This window comes from Cicer arietinum, chromosome 1, assembly GCF_000331145.2.
Source record: "Cicer arietinum cultivar CDC Frontier isolate Library 1 chromosome 1, Cicar.CDCFrontier_v2.0, whole genome shotgun sequence".
Taxonomy (NCBI): domain Eukaryota; kingdom Viridiplantae; phylum Streptophyta; class Magnoliopsida; order Fabales; family Fabaceae; genus Cicer; species Cicer arietinum.
Genome location: NC_021160.2, coordinates 3,944,168 through 3,963,132, shown reverse-complemented (window position 1 = coordinate 3,963,132; position 18,965 = coordinate 3,944,168). Strand labels below are relative to the sequence as shown.

Sequence of the window (18,965 nt, the reverse complement as noted above, 5' to 3'; positions counted from 1 at the left end):
GAAAGAGAATAGGGGAATGTCAAAGAAATTTACAAATAAATTAGTATCTGAAAATCTTTGTATTTTATGTCGGTTTATTTGCCATCCTTCTGAAAAGAAAAAGGTAATACTTATAGGACCACAATTATTGCCTCAAAATATGAAAGGGCCATTGTCAATAAGAAATGAAAGGACCACAAGATTAATAATGTACTAGTACATTGCAACAGTTATTTATTTGATTTTGCCCAGTTATATATGTTTTATGTGAAATATATTTTTTATGTTTTTAAATAAAATAATAAAATAATCTATACATAAATATAATGTTTTAAACTTGAATTTGAAATTTGAAATTTGAAATTTGAAATTTGATATTTAATTTAAGAATATCAATGTTATAACTTCACCTTAACTATACCAATTTCATGTGAAATACTTTTAGTCAACTACTTCCTATACTCCTACATTATGGATTCATATATAGGTAATAATATACGAAATCACAAATTCTAAGGGAATATTGCGATCATTGACATTTGACAAATTAAGAAATAATAATGGAAGAATTTGAACTTGACATTTTCATTTTTCTTTCCTCGATAAGTAGTGTCAACAAATTTTTCCCAGACATAGTTGCGTTTAGAAGAAAACATAACTAATAGTTTTTTATTTAAAGATTTTTAGAAACAATTTCAAAAAATAAATAAAATTTATTTTATATCAAATAATATTATATTTTATTTAAAAAAATATTATTAATAGACGCAATTATAAAGATAAATAGTAAAGGAACTAAACTCAATTAAGATATACATCTTATAATTTAACCATGAAAACTTTTCCATCATACTTAAAAAAATAAACTAGTCAATAATTTTAAATTAAAATTCCACATTCTTTATATCTATTTTAATATAAATTATTTTTTTAATTTCAAACTGAAATGAACCACAAGTGTTATAGTCTTTCGATAAATAAGATGATATTAATAATAATTTCAAATACGAAAATAAATAATATAACACAAAGACAAAGAACAATGCAGCATCGCGTTCAAACAAATAAATCATAAATAAAACACAAAAGAAAATTATATATATGTAAAAGTTATTTATTTAAATAAAAAGAAAGAATCAAATGACTTAAAGACGAAGTGAGGAGAGTAAAGAGATTAATTAAGTTTTTTAATGAAGGTGGCTACACTAATTTACTATTATGTGAGACGAAATCATACTACCTACATTCCAAAATAATTTATCCATTTGCAACAACAACAAAAAGTCTCAAAATAGTTTACTTTTTCAATTTTCATAACACTTTTTCCGGTTGTACATTTAATTAATATTACTTACATCATTTTCAATCCAATATGATAATTTATTATGCATTTATGACATTGATAATACACAAATATCTAAATATGATAATTTGATAAAAGCAGTATTCTTTCTTTCATTTATATAATTTTCGTAATATATCAAATGACTCAATTATTTTAGAATAAAAAGAATATATCGTACAAAGATTTGAAATTATATACGATACACCATTAACTTCTTAATATGTTTTTTAGTGGTTGATACTATAGATAGTGTTACATCGCTAATCAATGCTTAAAATATTAGTGAATCAAGTGAGATTAAGAGTCTTACATTAAATATAAAATAAATATGAGATATTATATAAATGAGATGACTACTTGTTGCCGTAAGGTTTAGGTGAATATGTACTGTTCAACGACCACTATGTGATTGCTCTTAGCCCAGTGAAATGATCTCCAAAATTCTATGGCCTAAAAAATTATTACCTGAAACTCTAATAACAAATGACAACATTTATCAAAAGGATAAATTAATTGTCTTTTGAATTTTTAAACATAATTAGATAATGTATAACTATAGTAATTAATAAAAACAAAAGTAATGAAATTATATTAAAAACACACACACAAACACAAGGGCATCTTAAATTAAATGGAATTCTTGTTCGAATCTTACAAATTATATCCCTAATAAAAAAAATAAAAAAACTCAAAAATAGTCATCATTTGTTTAAATTGTAAATAACATAAAAAAAATTTATAAATAACATCAAAAAGAGGCATCTTTATAAATAATATAAAATAAATGGTCATGATAACTAGTGCCTTTGTTAAACAATAAACAATGAAAAAAAGAATTATGTAAAAAAAATACAACTTTTTAAAATTTTAAGGATTGAATGAACAAATTCCAAAGATATATTTCCTTTTTTATATTTTAAACAAGTTCCTAAAAGACACTTGTTAGCAATTTTCTAAAATAAAAGTCATGTTCTAATCATTAACATAAAAAATTCAAAATTTTACAAAAGGAAACACCATTTTCAACATTTTCTTCATCAAAATGAATTATTCAAATTAATATCATCACCAATTTCAGTACTAACATTTTAATTATCCAAATTATCATTTTCAATAGACACATTACTTCTATTTTTTGGATATCGCTTTCATTCTCCATACGTTAGTAACCACATCCATCAAATAACGATTCAAAATGTAACATATTTTTAGCCATAAGTCAAATTTTGTAATACTCAAAAATCCATAAAACATAAAAATAAAAATAAAAATAAATGCATATGTTGTATCTCATTGTAACAAGTCAAAATCAAACTAAACCAGTCCATGAATATTAAAGGCTAAAAAATATTATCTTTACATAGATAAATTAATTAATCTCAACTTAAAAAAATAAACCCAAGTGAAATTGGGAACAAGTTGAAAGGTTGTAATATATGAACGGTTAAATACTTATTCATTTGCAAATTTGATGTGAGATTTGACATGGCTTAGTAGTTGGGCTTGTGAGGTGGAGTAATTCATCTCAAAATTATTCAATGAATCAACAAGTCTTCGCCATATATATATATATATATATATATATATCTGAAGTAATAATGTTAATTATAAGAAAAAAATAGTTTAAATTATGATCTATTTAAAATTTTGATGCATGTGTTTAATTTAAATTAACTTAAGATTAATCTTGATTTGATAAAGACATAACGTTCTTCATTAAAATATAACAATAAAAACTTTACAAAGTGATCAATGTTGTGTAGTTGAAAAATAAAAAAGGAGATAAGGGATAAAAAGATCACGCACAAAAAGTGTACTAGTTCACATCCAATTCGGGCTAGTCCAGTCCTCACAACCGTGAGATTTTCACTATGTACTTCAGAACTAAAAATGTTATCTTCTACACCTTTACTATCGATTACACATTGATCAATTAAAATCTTCACATTTCAACCAATAAATGATTTTTACAATCACCTTTCAACTTTGAAATGATTTTTATAAACACATTTCATCTAACATAAAATATAGAATTAAGTTACAAATGATGTGTGTGATGAAAATGTTTGAGATTTTCAAACTTCTCAACACTTGTTTGAGATAAATGAAGGACAAATTTAGTAAATAATGATCCAAATATATAGTGAAGAGAACTGAAGTTTGTTTGAAGAGTTTTTGATTTGTTCTAACTTGGGAACATAAAATATTGTTGTCCATAACGTTCTTGACAATCAAAAAATGTTATTGCTTTTGGGTCTGAAGGAAAAGGTTAATGAGTAAGTAAGTGAGATGTCAATTGTCAGTTTGATACTGTTCCTAATCAGAAATATGCATGGCTTTCTCCATAAATTGTAAGTACAATGTACTTGTGTACTTGCTCACAACTCATCAATTTGGAGATCAATCTTGATACTGTTTTTCTTCTTTGGGCATTCAGCTCGAATTTTGGGCGCTACAATTGATTTGATTAGTCTTGATACTTTTTAAATTGTGGTTAAGATTATTGAAAATTATTTGTCTTAATTATGTTTGTAAAAGAGAATAACCATAATGTTATTTTGTAAAACCAGAATATTCTTGACTGCTGGATTTTGACAGTTGTTGCGTGTCATTCATTTGCCTCAAAAACATGATGTACTTTCTGCAAAAAGGTGCAATAATAGTGTCCTTGTTGTCATGGTTATCCTTGCTCATAGCTCATAAATTTGGAGATTGATCTTGATGTTTTGTTTTACTTTTGTTGATCCTCTTTGAACGAATATGTCCAAAACGATCTTGTGTAGATTATTAAATTCCTCTGTAATGAATACTAATGATTTGTAGTGTGAATAGATGTACTTTTGTAACCCAGATCGATCTTAAATTACATCAGATTTTGTTCTTTGTAAACCATAACGTTCTTGGATTAAAGTTGTGAAAACAAGAACGTTCTCCGTTTTTGTTTTGAGTGATTTGCTGGATTTTTGAACTTCTGACAGATGTTGCATGATTCCCTGCTTTTTATCACATGTGCAGGCTGCTTATAGGTACAATTGCGGTGTCCAATTCAATATGTTAGTTTTGTACTTGATGCTTGCTCAAACTTTAGAATGATCTTGCTTGATAAATTATGAAGTATAGCTCTTGCTTTTGATATTTGGAGAGATTTACTGAAATGGTCCTTGTATATTTCTTGTGAAATTATAGGAACAAATTGTAAATAATAGAATCAATCTTTTCTTAAAGAATCTGATCGTTCTTGTTATCTTGGAATTGTGTGATATGTTTTTTGTTTTACATAATTTTGTCAAAAACGTTATTCGTTTCTCTCAATGAACTTGTTTCTTTTTAATATGATATTGTCATCAATTTTATATACTTTGATGAATTGGATGACTTATTGCTTGTTCACTTATGTAATTCATATTCCTTAAATAAAATTCAAGTGCAATCATTAATAAATTATCATTCATAAAACTTAATAATTTATTTCATAAGATTTATTGTCATTAGAATATACATCAAAAATATTTTCTTCAATAATATATATATATATATATATATATATATATATATATAACATAAATTTTTTAATTAATGTAGAGGTACATTGACTACATTAATTTCCAAAAGATGAATAATTTTGACAATTAAGTTAAGATTTAATAACAAATTTCGTTTTATTTATGTGGAAGAGATATTTATTTTGAATTTAAAAACTAGGTAATTTAAAAATGTTTTAATCTATAAATAAAAATGCCAAAAATCCATAAATTAATAATTTTAAAAATGTAATGCTCTCACTTAGTCCTATCTATATCGTACTACAAAATGTAATAGCTAATATATTATAATTGTTAAATAGTACTAATTGAAGTATTTAGTAAAATTAATGGTTCAATCAATTTAAAAGTGTAAAATGATATAAAATGATCAATTAACTTAAAAGTGTAAAATAACATAAAAGAAAGTTATTAATTAATAATAATTTAAAAAATGATGTCTATTAATATTTTAAACTCAGTAATTTATCATCTATTAATTTGTTTTCTTTTTTATTTATTGTTACATTAATTTATATTCTACAAAATTTTATTTTAAAATATATATTCAATTCATATATGTCAATCTTGTAATAGTGAAATTTAACAACAGATATACCACAATAAAAAATTAATTACAACATTTTAATTAAAATAAAAAATTATAAAAATTAAGACTTTATAGATATGAGTTATTAAATTAACCATTATTCATTTGTTAAAATAAAAAATATAAAAATTAAAATATTATAGGTAGTTGTACGACGGAGATGCGACTTGTTGAAGACTAAAAAATTTATGATTTTTTTAATATAAATTTTAATATGTGGTATAATGGATAGTTTCAAATAAAAAGAGGATATATATGCAAAATAACCCCAAATATGAGATAAGTTCATTTTGATTGAATATAGATACTCTTTTAACATGTTTGATCTCTTATTTTTATTGATTTACAAAATTAGTTCTTTCTTTTTAAAATTTGATATTTTTTATTCTTATTTTATATTTTTGAATTAAAAAATTGATGTGACATATGATCTTATAATATATAATCATTTAGATGTATTAATTATTTATATTTCATTAATTAAATTATAAAAACAAATAATTTCTAAAGTTGAAACGAAAGTTTTTAAAATAATTTATTACAATTTTATAAATGTTAATAATTTTAAATTATTGTATATCACATAATTTAAAAGACATCACATCACTATTTTTAATTAAAAAATATAAAATAAAAAATAAAAAACAATTAAATTTTAAAATAAAATAATCAATTTCGTAAGTTAATAAATTTAAAAAATTTAAATATGCAAATAATAAGCATCATTTTCAATAAGTACTCTTACTGTGGGGAGAGAAAAAGTAATGCCAATAAGATTAGTGCTTTTATAGTTATATTATCTCTCTTCACTTTTTATTGTATATTACACTAATAAATTATATTATATTAAATGAATAACGATAAAATATAATAATATATTGTTATTGATAGCATTTATTTAAAATAAAAAATTGAAATGTTAAATTAAAAAGAGTAATATTTATTAAATGTCATGATTAAAAAATTTATAAAAAAAACTATATATATGTATTTGTTAGACTCGTTTAATGGAGCTTTTATTGTAGATTAGCGCTACTCTAAGAGTTGTTAATATTTGGTTTATAATAAACAGATGCCAAGCAGCTAGGCTGGCACAGAGACATTTCCTTCCTAAAAAAAGTAATAAATATTAAATGGATAATACAGGTTGCAGCGCAAGAAACGAGACACAAATATAATCGTGACACATAAGTAATAATAAAAAAAACTAAGAATTTGTGATGGAGAAGAATGTGTGGGTTTGAAAGAGAGAAAATAGAGGCAGAAAGAAGAAGATTCCCATATACCCATGCACAGTAAAATTAAAAGCATGAATGAATTATGAAAAGAAAGGTCAATGTCACAATTCACAACACCTCTTACGTCTGGGCCTTAAACCGTACCACACATTGGTCCTACTATGTTTTTTAATGGTTTTGTTTGGTACTTGCGTCCAAAACTCATCGACCCCCACATTTTACTCTCTCACACTCACAACCAGAAACTTCTCTTGTTTAAGCATATTTGGTTCAACATTATCACTAACTATGTTTCATGTCTCTGCCTCTACCTTCATTCATTAGTCATCTCAATGTGTTTTATATCACTCTTTCTCTACCTGCCTTCATTCTAATCTAATTATTATTACACTAATTATTCCTCTTTTTGTCCTCTGTCTTTTTCTTTTTTCAATTTCAAATGTTCTAATTGCTATAAACTCATCGGATAATAATATATTTAATTTAAAATTTAAATTAAATATTTTTTTTTTATAGATAACATTTTTGAGTTTGAATGGAGTACTATATAGTGCACATTAATGCTTCAAATTTTGGTTATATGTGTGTTTGGATTTTACAAAAATCACAATGTAAACCTAAATTTGAAAGGAAAAAAAAACTTCAATTTTTAACTTTTTAATATCACAATAAAAATATATTATATTCCCGTGTATCCAACCCTAAACTAAAAGCAATGCAAGTATAAAGTACTTCTATAAACCACTTTAAAATTTCAACTAAATGCTGAACATAGATTCATTTATTAATCCAAGGAGGTTAAATATGGACACCACTTCTAGCAGTACCATATGACTGATCAAGTCATTGAAGCATTGCGGATAGTTGACATTTTTTCTACATTAATTAATAATATTAAAACTATTTATGAACCACAAGTTAAAGTTTTTTCCACTCTATGCACTAAATAGTCCATGCCTCGGAGAAACATTTTCCCAAGTCTATGAATTTCCTCGCAGGACTACTTTCTCTCTGTATATTACTGTAGTACACTTATTTCACAATTAACTTTATAGTAAATTAAATCACATTAAATTTACACTTTAAAAAACATTCGCACGATATCTAACACTGTTTAGGTTGCAAATTAGGAATACTTAGTACTAGTTTTTTCCGGTGAGAAAAAGACAGATATATATATATATATATATTTTTGCTGACAGGTAGTTGTGTTTACTTTACTCGCATATTTATTAGTAATTATTAATTAACGGTAAAAAGATGTAATAATAGTAGAGTAGTATAAAAATTCAAAGCGTGGATGAATATGATCCAAATATTTGCGTTTGGTATAGTTCGTACAGAAAATAATACTGATATGGTTGACAACTGCATTGTTTGGCAAGCATAGCATCATATATCAATACTTGCACGGATTAACCCTTCTCTTTTTTTCTGTCATTCTTCTCTTTCTAACTCTACTCTCTGTAAAAAAAAAAAAAAACACAGAAAATTGACTGCAACAAAAACTTCACACGAGGTGCACCACTGCACCGCACACTTAGCCACGTGACCATGTCCATGCCTCCTTACCTTAACCCATCACGTGACAATACCCAGCCTCTCACGTGCGTGTTTAAACCAACTTCATTTTACCTCCCTCCCTTACTCAACATAAATAAATACCACACAACCACCCTTTCTTTCCACTCCTAGCATTAACAATTTCTCCCTCAAAGCATTCAATTTTCAAAACACTGCTTCTCCCTCGAGTTCAACAATAAAAAATCTTCATTCAATTAATTATTCTATGGTAGTTATTGTTCTTATTTTTCCATCATGTTAGAGAGTGGTAGTGGTCGTGATTCTGGAATGAGCTTAGAAACAGTTAATTCCACAACGCAACGAACTTCCATGAGCAGCGGTAGTGAAAGCATTTGCAGCACAAGTTTCAGCCGTCTCTCCTTCGACCTCCTTCCAATTTCCTCACCGGAGAGTCTCTCTATCAAACCTCATCGCTCCTCCGATTTCGCCTACACCGCCATCAGAAAATCCTCCCTCACCTTCCGCGACTTCCACCTTCTCCGCCGTATAGGCTCTGGCGACATCGGCACCGTTTACCTCTGTCGCCTCCGTGACTCCGACGACGACGACCCTGCCTCCTACTACGCTATGAAGGTCGTTGACAAAGACGCTGTTGCAATCAAGAAGAAATCACATAGAGCCGAAATGGAGAGAAAGATTCTGAAGATGCTTGATCATCCTTTTCTCCCTAGTCTTTACGCAGAATTTGAAGCTTCTCATTTCTCTTGCATTGTTATGGAGTTTTGCTCCGGCGGAGATTTACACTCTCTCCGTCACCGCCACCACCGTAACCGCTTCTCTCTCTCCTCCGCAAGGTAACCTAACTTAATTAACCAGTAACCACCTCTTTTGTTTTTTTCTATTTTATCTGAAATAATTAAATAAATAAAGTCAAAAATAGAGTAATTAATTAATTAATTAAAAATAATTGTTACAGGTTTTACGCGGCTGAAGTCTTGGTGGCATTGGAATACCTTCACATGTTAGGAATCATCTACAGAGATCTAAAGCCGGAAAATGTGTTAGTCAGATCAGACGGTCACATCATGCTCTCTGATTTTGATCTATCTATGTGTTCTCACGCAATCCCATCCGTTGAATCATCTCCAGATTGTTTCCCCAAAGATGAAGCACTTGATGTATCATGCACCCGCCCGCATTCCAACTTAACTCCATTCGCGTGTCTCTCGAAGCGGCTTTTCCGGTCCAGAAAAGTGCAAACCTTTCAGTCGAACCGGCTTTTCGTAGCTGAACCGGTTGAGGCACGGTCTTGTTCATTCGTTGGAACTCACGAATACGTATCCCCTGAAGTGGCCTCCGGGAAATCCCACGGAAACGCAGTGGATTGGTGGTCGTTTGGGATTTTCATCTATGAGATGGTGTACGGTAGAACACCGTTCGCGGGTCCATCTAATGAAGCTACGCTGCGTAACATTATAAAAAAACCTCTTAGTTTTCCTACAGCTACGCCTTCTAGTACGCTTGAAATGCACGCGCGGAACCTCGTGTCTGGATTGCTTAATAAAGACCCGAACCGTAGACTCGGGTCGAAGCGAGGAGCTGCTGACGTCAAGATGCATCCGTTTTTCGTGGGGCTAAATTTGGCGCTGATACGGATGGTTACTCCGCCGGAGGTTCCTGGATTAAGAAGACACAAAACGACGCCGTTATTCACCGTGAAAGATAATAACGGCAAAAGAAGTTGTAGTTCTAGTAGACAGCAACACACTACGTCGTCGTTTGATTACTTTTGAGAATTCGACGTGCCACGTGTCCAGTTGGTGCTTCGAGATAAAATAATAAAATTGGCGGGTGACGTATATATTAATGTTTATATTCAAGCTGCCCTTTCTTTTTTGTATCCCTTTTTAATGAATAAATAAATAAAATTATTGTACAATAAATTTATGACTATATAGTTTACATTCATATTTTTTACATTTCATCTGCATATTTTGTGAATTACTATAAGAGTAGATGAAGGGATGCCACTACGAGGGGGAAATAGGAGTTAATCGACTAGTCCTTATGAAGTGTGGGGAAGTAACTAGGATCGTTTTATTATAATTAGGGGAATAATGGAGCTCCTTTTTGGTTGTGACATATATGAAAATGAAATGAAAGAGAGCATTGAGCATAATAGGCGCCTTAATTAAAAAGCTGAATTTGGGGGTGTTTTTCCTATTATGGAATGCTTTGCTTGGGTTAAGTGGAAGAGGAGGGTGTATAATTAATTAACTTGACATTACTAAATTAAGAAGATTCCTCGCTTAATGCCACCTCCTCCCCGCTTTGATATTCACACAAACCTTTTGTTTCGACTTTCGATGTTAATACTATTGACACTATAGAGTATGAATTTTTAGTCTAAAAAATAAATTAAAAAAATGGCATAGAGAACCTCTTTGTTGGAAATTGAACTGCTGCCTGCTTTTCAGGCCTAAAAGACTCTTCACCACACGGAAGGCCTGTCTGTGCCTCTATAACCTACAGAGCTAGTTACAATGAAATTGATAAATCAACGTATTCTAAATATATGTTTTAATGAAATGCTCACTACTGTTCTTGGAGTATTAGTTAATAAATTAGATATAAAATTTTTTAATTATAAATTGATAGAAAGTATTTCAACTTATTAAAACTTTAAATTTTATTATTTTTTATGTAAGATGTTTATTTTTGATTATTTAACAAATATTTTTAAAACATTTGTTAATATATATTTAATACTTTGTATTTTACTTTCCTTTCTTTTTTTCCTCTTAATAAAAAACACCACTGTAGCTTATAACAAAATTTGAATAAAGATGTTCAATCACAATAACATTGATATTGATTAATTAAACTAAAATAACTAGTAGTATATATAGCAAAATTAGGCTTTACATTTTTTTATCTCCAATTCCAAATTCAAAGTAAATAATTTAGATAATTTATTTGTCACAATTTATAATAAGTAAACTAATTAACTAAATAAATGATATATTTAACTAATAAATAATTTATTTATTATAACTTTAAATAATTTATAAATAATTTTAATTTAAATAAATAAATTAGAGATACATAAATAAAAATTAAATATTTTAAGTATAATTGATCAAATTTGTTTTTAATTTAAAAAAAGTTATATTATTTTAAATTTTTAAACTAATAGAATATATTGTTAATTTTATCAAAACACTCAAATTAGACAACCATAAACTATCTACAATAAAATATTAGCTATTTTACCAAAGAAAACGATTGTATGATTTTAATTTATTTTTAATTAACCGATAGTATGATTTTTAATTTATGTTTAATCAACCGCGCGTATATACACTATTACAGAATGTCAATATTTTCACATTATGTAAGTCCTTATCAAGATAGTGACACTACTTTTGGAAGAAGATTAAAGGAAAACTTAGATTTCTATATTAACTCAAATGAATTTGATTTAGTAGTAAAACCATAAATATTAGACTTAACAAAGTGTGGATTTTGATCTCTCTGAATACTATTAAAGAGAGATAAATGTCAACTATTTTATAAACATATCTAATGAATTTTAAAATTTTCTCTACTTTAAATTAAAATAATATATTTTTATTTTAAATTTTTTGTTAACCAATAGTTTAATCAAGCATTGTTGTACATAGAAGCACTAGTTAATTTGTTAGAAGAAATAAACAAAATAAGTCTAAACCTCTAATATTGAAATAAAATAAAACAAATTTTAAAATGGACCATAATCCATGAAAGTTTAGTTTAAAAAAATATTTAAAATTTTAAATATCACATACATTGTCTTTTAGACATTGAAACTAATAATTGTTATTATTTTAATGTCTAAAATAATGATTTATATAATATCAATTCGATAAATATAAAAAAAAATAAATATATTTTTTGTTTTGAATCGATATCAATTAAGTGACTGTTTTATTGATAAAATTTAAAAAAGTCACAAACTATTTTTAAAAAAATTTATTATCTGACTGTGTAATTTTTTTTAATAATTTTTAAGTATTGATGAATAATATATGACTTATAAAAGTGTTCACTACAAATAAAATAAAAAAGTTGAAAGCCAAGATGTGCGATTCACGTAAACAATTGCAAGACTTTAAGAGAATATGTTTTGACATGTTGCAGCATGCAGTGTTTAGATATAAATAAACATATACTAGAGTACCACCTTTTACAACTTGTGCATGATGCGTTTTTTAAAATATATCACAGCATGTTTAATTATAACCCAAGAATTGATACCCCAACCCCAGCTCATTGAAATTCTATGTTTTCTCTGCTTTTAAATGTCATATTCAGATTTCAAGGCTTTACAGATATGAGACAGGTCTATTTTTATCAAATATAGAAACCCTTTTAACATTATACTACTCTTCATTTAATCTCATTGTCATCATTCAATTTTTTTTAATGTTTGGTCTTTTATTTTCCTTGATTTATAAAATTAGTGATTCTATTTTAATTTTTTTTTATATTTTTGAAATTAAAAATGATGTAACATATGATCTCATTATATATAATTATTTAAATATATTAATTATTCATATATCATTAATTAAATTTTAAAAATAAATAATTTAAAATTTTAAAATTACTGTTTAAAGTTTTTATTTTAATTTCCCAAATGTTAGTAATTCTACATTATTATATCATATATGATATAATTTAAAATACGTCACATTAAATTTTTTTAATTAAAAAAACCTAAAAGTATCAAATTTTAGAATAAAGTGATCTATTTTATAGATTAATAAATAAAAAAAAGACTAAAACTACAATTAATTTTTTTTCCGCTTTTGTATCAAATTCTTTTCGCTTTTGTATCAAATTCTTTTCGCTTTGTTCATGGTACTTTAGAATGTCTCCAACTTTTTTTCTGCTTTGGTATCAAACAGGTCTCTTCACCAACATATAACTAATAATGCTTCTAGATACGTTTTGAGCTTCAATTGGAATCCGCTTTTGTCTGCTTGGACTAATTTTAATTAAATTGATTTGAATTACTTGAGATAAATTACTCTCTGTCTTATTATTTATAATCAAGTCATTACATATTTTAAGAGACTTCATTTACTACTCATTTGCATGGAATACAATAAATATTGGTGATTAGTTGGCATATTACTTGTAGATGGATGATGTACTAATCATGTTTGCTACTTGTTGCTTAATCAAATATTTGATATCTTGTGTTAGATAGATCAATATTCTTTTGATTTATGATTAGATGTATTTATGTAAAATTATGTTGAACACTAAATTTAAGTGTATAAATCAATTTTGAATTCAAAAATTATAAATTTTTATTTTTAATTAAAATCAATTTTAGTGAAAAAAATCAATTATACTCGTAGCACCCGAACATATGTGAAAGTCAATTTTATATTTTTGAATTGACTAAATAGCACCTGCAGCCCCTTAACTTAATTTCAGTTAACGTTTTAGTTATTTTTTTTTTCTTTCTCAATTTGGTCTTTTATTTTAATTTTAAGTGACAATTTGATTTTTTATATTTTAAAATCTCAACAATATTTTTTTTTTTTACAAAAATTCAAAAATTTCATTAAAATTTTCAAACAAAACTCATAAAATTATTAACCATCTTCAATTTTATGCAAATTTCATCAAATGCATCTCAAATAAACTCATATTTTCATCTCCAACAACATCAATTTTATCAAATAAAGAATGAAAACATGAGTTTATTTAAGTTATGAATTTGATAAAATCTGCATTATATTAAAGATGATAATTAATTTTATGGGTTTTGTTTGAAAATTTTGATGAATTTTTTGAATTTTTGAAAAAAAAAGATAACATTCTTGACATTTTAAAACATAAAAGATCAAACTGTCACTTAAAATTAAAATAAAAGACCGAATCACAGAAGAAAAAAAATAAAGAGCTAAAACGTTACCTTAAATTAAATTAAGGAATCACATATGCTATTTAGCCTTTTGTTTTAATTGCAGTTTTGACTCATATTTTTAACCAATTTGTAGAATTGAACCTTTAATTTTAAAATTTAATAATTTTTGTTATTCTCTTATATTTTTTAACTAAAAAAAATTATAATTTAACTTATTTTTAAATAATATGGCATACGATTTCATAATATAGAACTATCTAAAAATATTAATTATTTATATATTATTAATTCAATTATAAAAATAAATTATTTTATAAATTAATTTTTTTTAAAGTTATTATAATTTCATAAGTATTAATTATTGAACATTATTGTATTATATTTTACGTTATTTAAAATATAATATATCATTATTATTTAGTTAAAAGATTCAATAGAATGATTTAAACTGTTGAATTTTAAAATAAAATAAAAACTAATTTTAAAAATTAATAAATAAAATTATTCAAATTATAATTAAACTTATATTTTTATAAATAATTTTACCTGATACAAAAGTTGAAAGAGGCTTTCACTTGTACTTCTCCAATTGTATGTAGATCCAATCTTATTGTATAACCAAACTCACATATTAAGGCTTGTTTTTTGTTTTGTTTTTGGTATTAGAGTAAGGCTTGTTTAACTCTCCCAATTCCAAATAACAAATATTGAACCATTTTAAAGTTTTTTTTTTTTAATTGTCTCAGTAACTTCAGAAAAATCTATAGCTGATGTGTATAGAAAGCCTGGTGGGAAAGGGAAGTAGCTGTCTTGACTTTGGTCACTGGGTTTGAAATGGAAATTATTATATAATTAAGAAGCCCAAACTTTTTTACATGGATACAAGTGTTTTGAGATGACTTTTGCTACTCAAGTCTAATAGTAGTGCTATATGTAGGGCCTACTTTGTACAGATTTTTTAACAATTTTTTATTATTATATCTTTGAACTATATATTAAATTGTTTACTAGTATGTTGTAAGTTTTTGTCTAGAATTGAAATAATTAAAAATATAGTTTTCTGACAAAGCTAATTAAAAATATAATGATTCTTGAAATATTATATAACATCTAATTTTTAATTTGATGTTTATACTATTATCATCTCATTGGGACAGCTACGTTGATCCTTTGTCGCCATTTAAATAAATTAGTTTACCTTAATTTCGACCGACATGAACCAAGCATGTCAACATAACTATGTTATAAGCTTGGAAACAAAACTCCATTTGTTGACTATTTACAAATAAACATTGGAATTCATAGCCAACTCTGACTTGTCTATTCGTCTGAGAATAAGTATTGCCAAACTTTGTAAAAAATAATACAAGTAGGTGTGTTGCCCAAGGTTGAAACACATCTTGTTTATGTGGCATGGTGTGTCATTTATCCAGTGATATTTGATTATTAAAAAATATTTGAGTGGGTCTCTAAAGCGCTAATCAATTTCTTTGGGAGAGGATGGTAGAGTCAAAAGTTATCCATAAATATAAATATTTTTGATCATTAACAAATATTTAATCCATTCGGTTATATCATATGTGAAAAATAGATTACTTAATTAGTGGTAAGTGAGATAAATGAACGATAAATATAAATAAAATTTTTGCGATCTTCTACTATTTAGAATTGTCTTCATATGAAAAGAGAAACGTCATTCATTCAACAAATAATACATAAACATACGAGGTCATGATCGCATTAAACCACCAGCAAACCCTCAAATTTTTATTAAAAATAAATTTCTCGAAATCAATGAAAACTTACAATTATAATTGAACATTTTGATCTATATATCTGGTGTACGAAAGATATGTACAAGCCTAAATATAAACATATTTAATTAATCAAATATTTTTTGATTCAACAATTAATCAAATATTAATGATTTGTACTATATTACTATATCAGAATAGGGGATATAATGGTCAATTCAATATGGACAACAACAATAAAGTCTTATTCTACTAAGGTAGGTCGATTATATAAATTAAACCACTAACATAATGTTATGTTATATAACATATCTTTATCTATCTTATAAATCTCTAGATATTTCTTAATTATCTCTTTCATAATTTATTTAAGTCTTTATATATTTCTAATTATTTGACTATCTTCTATATTATCTATTCTCTTTACTATAGAATTTAAGGATCGCATCTGCACACCAAACCACGAAGGTATAATTTTCACCATGTTTACTCCAGTAAGTGTTATCCTTAACACTTTATTATATCTGACGTTATCACTCATATATCTCACACTCAATGCAAGGAATGGTTTTGGTGTGTAGAGAAGGAGACTCTTTAGAACTATTTGATAATCTTGAAAACAAGAAAGCTTGCTTCCATCTTAGCCATATGTTTCAATATCGTGATGTTGAAGTTTCTTCTCCGTGATGGGTCCTTTGGCACTCTTCCATGTTATATTGCATTGAGTTAAATGTTGATGGAAGCTTCTAATTGGTTGTCTCTGATAGGGGCTTGCTTTGTTCAAGTAATGATGCTTGGCTGAGTGGTTTTAGTGGCTACTACAGCAATGAAAAGAGAGACATTAAGACCATTAATAGAACTGTTTTAAATCTTGGACCATGATCTTCTCACAAAAGAAAACAAAATTATAAAACACAGGTTCTATCCACATTCTTCTAGCCAAATACATACTAGAATAACGAATTAAAAACTGAATGGTAACAACAAATTTGACTTATAGTAGCAGTTCAAAACCATAGGTAAAAGGCAAAAAACATCGATATCACCCATATAATCGATACCTACAGAACTTTTAAGCGTTGTTTATGATTACCCAATACGTTTGGATTACAACCATCACTATAAGCTACAGTGACAGATATTTGGCCATTGGACACCTTATTTCTGTTTAATAAATTTAAAATTAAATAATTTATTATAAATATAATTATTTTTTTCAATAAAAATTGTATAATTTAATATATATAAAGTCTTACAAACATAAATACTCAATAATGGTCTTAATGTCTCTCTTTTCATTGCTGAAGTATTATTTGTTTCCCAAGTAACCACTAAAACCACTCAATAATATAAATTTAGTATATATAAAGTCTTAAAAACATATACAATTAATCAAATATAAATATTCAATATATATATTTAAGAATTGAATACATAAAATTTATTCATTAGTGTACATTAAAACTAGTAAAATAGATTGTCTTAGACATATAAAGTTATACATAATAATCTAAAAAAAAATTAAAAAAATTCTTGTCCACCTGTCAAGATTAAATCAAGTCATGAATTAGTATGATTGACAAACCAAATTAACAAAGCAACTCAGATACAATCTCACACTCTCATAGTACCACAACATACATGCTAATGATAAATAAGGCATAAAAAATAATAATTTAACACAAACAACTGAACTAAATCCAGCCATCAATAGAAAGGCACAAATATCGTTCAGCCGTAGCACTTCTCCATTTGCACACTAATTTTATGCATTTAAGGCTAGCTTGACACGTACCTCATAATTAACTAATGTTTAAAAGTAGATTGCTCTAAAATGAGATTTTCCTTATCCAATATAAACACGAGTTTTTACAAATAAACTTCAAATTTCAAATTAATAATTTGAACAGTCCTTTGTCTCTGTTGATAACTATCAATCTCTTTGATTAATAATATTATATTAAGTAAATCCTTTGTTTTTTATTTTTGAAAGGCTAACAACTCCTTAAATGAACTTAATGATAGACTATATAATACCATCTGTATCAAATATCAGAAACCAAAATCTTAGAATTTAAAGCTAAAAATCCAATTCATATTCATCAAGCCAAGCAAGCAAGGTCCTAAACTTAACAGAAGAGGTGCGAGTCAAGTTTAGGATCCGAGCAAAGCATCGAACAAAATAACCTGCAAAGGAATATCAAATTCAAAACTGAAATCCCTTACAAAAAGCCAGTCTCTTGCTCATCAAAATCCTTTATTACCTGTACATATTACAATAAATAACAATAGGAAGGTCCTAATCTTACCAGAAGGGGAATGATAGCATGAGCTGCAATGCTTTAATAAACGGAATCGAAGTAAGTGTCCATGTCAAATTATTCGAATGTTCTAGCAAAACAATATCACAAAGTTTAAAATAAAAAACAGTCGAGAAATAAAAAATAAAAAATCCAATACAAGCAAAAACAGAGTCCAAAATCCAAAGCTATCAAAAACATTCTCAGTCTCATTCATTCATTAGTTCCTCGTCATCTAGAAATCCAATACAAGCAATACAATATTATGTTTTAGCTTGAGAAAATTTCATGTTTTCACAGGGAAAAATACATTTTCTCTATTTTCTAGCACAATCACATACCAAAGAAAAAAAATTCCATGCACAAGTAACAAGGTCATCACTTAAGATACAGATTGAAAAAGAGGGGAAAACATACGGGTGGCGAAATCATGATGAAATCATGGTGAAAATAATTGATATAATGGAAGATATTTTTTTTTAAGGAACCTTAGCTTGTTATTGTATAGAGTAACAATAAAATAGAGAATAAGAATGAAAATGCACCTTCATACTGGATAATAAAAGTGGGTATTGAATTTTAATTTCTATAATTTATTTAAAATTTCTATAAATACTATTTTGTTAACTTTATTTTTTAGTATAAAAAGGCATTAATTTGTTAATTATTGCATTGTGACATGAATGGCGAGGGAAACACTAAGTAAAATAAAATAAAATATAAGAAAAAATCAATAAAATTAACTTGCTTCTATTATTTTTATTTAAAAAA

The 18,965-nt window shown here is 26.5% G+C and overlaps 1 protein-coding gene across 1 annotated transcript; it reads left to right on the top strand.

Moving 5' to 3' along the window:
* The first annotated feature begins 8,172 nt into the window (after positions 1 to 8,172).
* Positions 8,173 to 10,207, top strand: LOC101505912 (protein kinase PINOID-like). The gene is made up of 2 exons (XM_004485936.4): positions 8,173 to 9,071; positions 9,194 to 10,207. The coding sequence occupies exons 1-2, from the start codon at positions 8,512 to 8,514 to the stop codon at positions 10,008 to 10,010; spliced, it is 1,377 nt and encodes a 458-aa protein (XP_004485993.1). The 5' UTR covers positions 8,173 to 8,511; the 3' UTR covers positions 10,011 to 10,207.
* Positions 10,208 to 18,965: the final 8,758 nt, after the last annotated feature.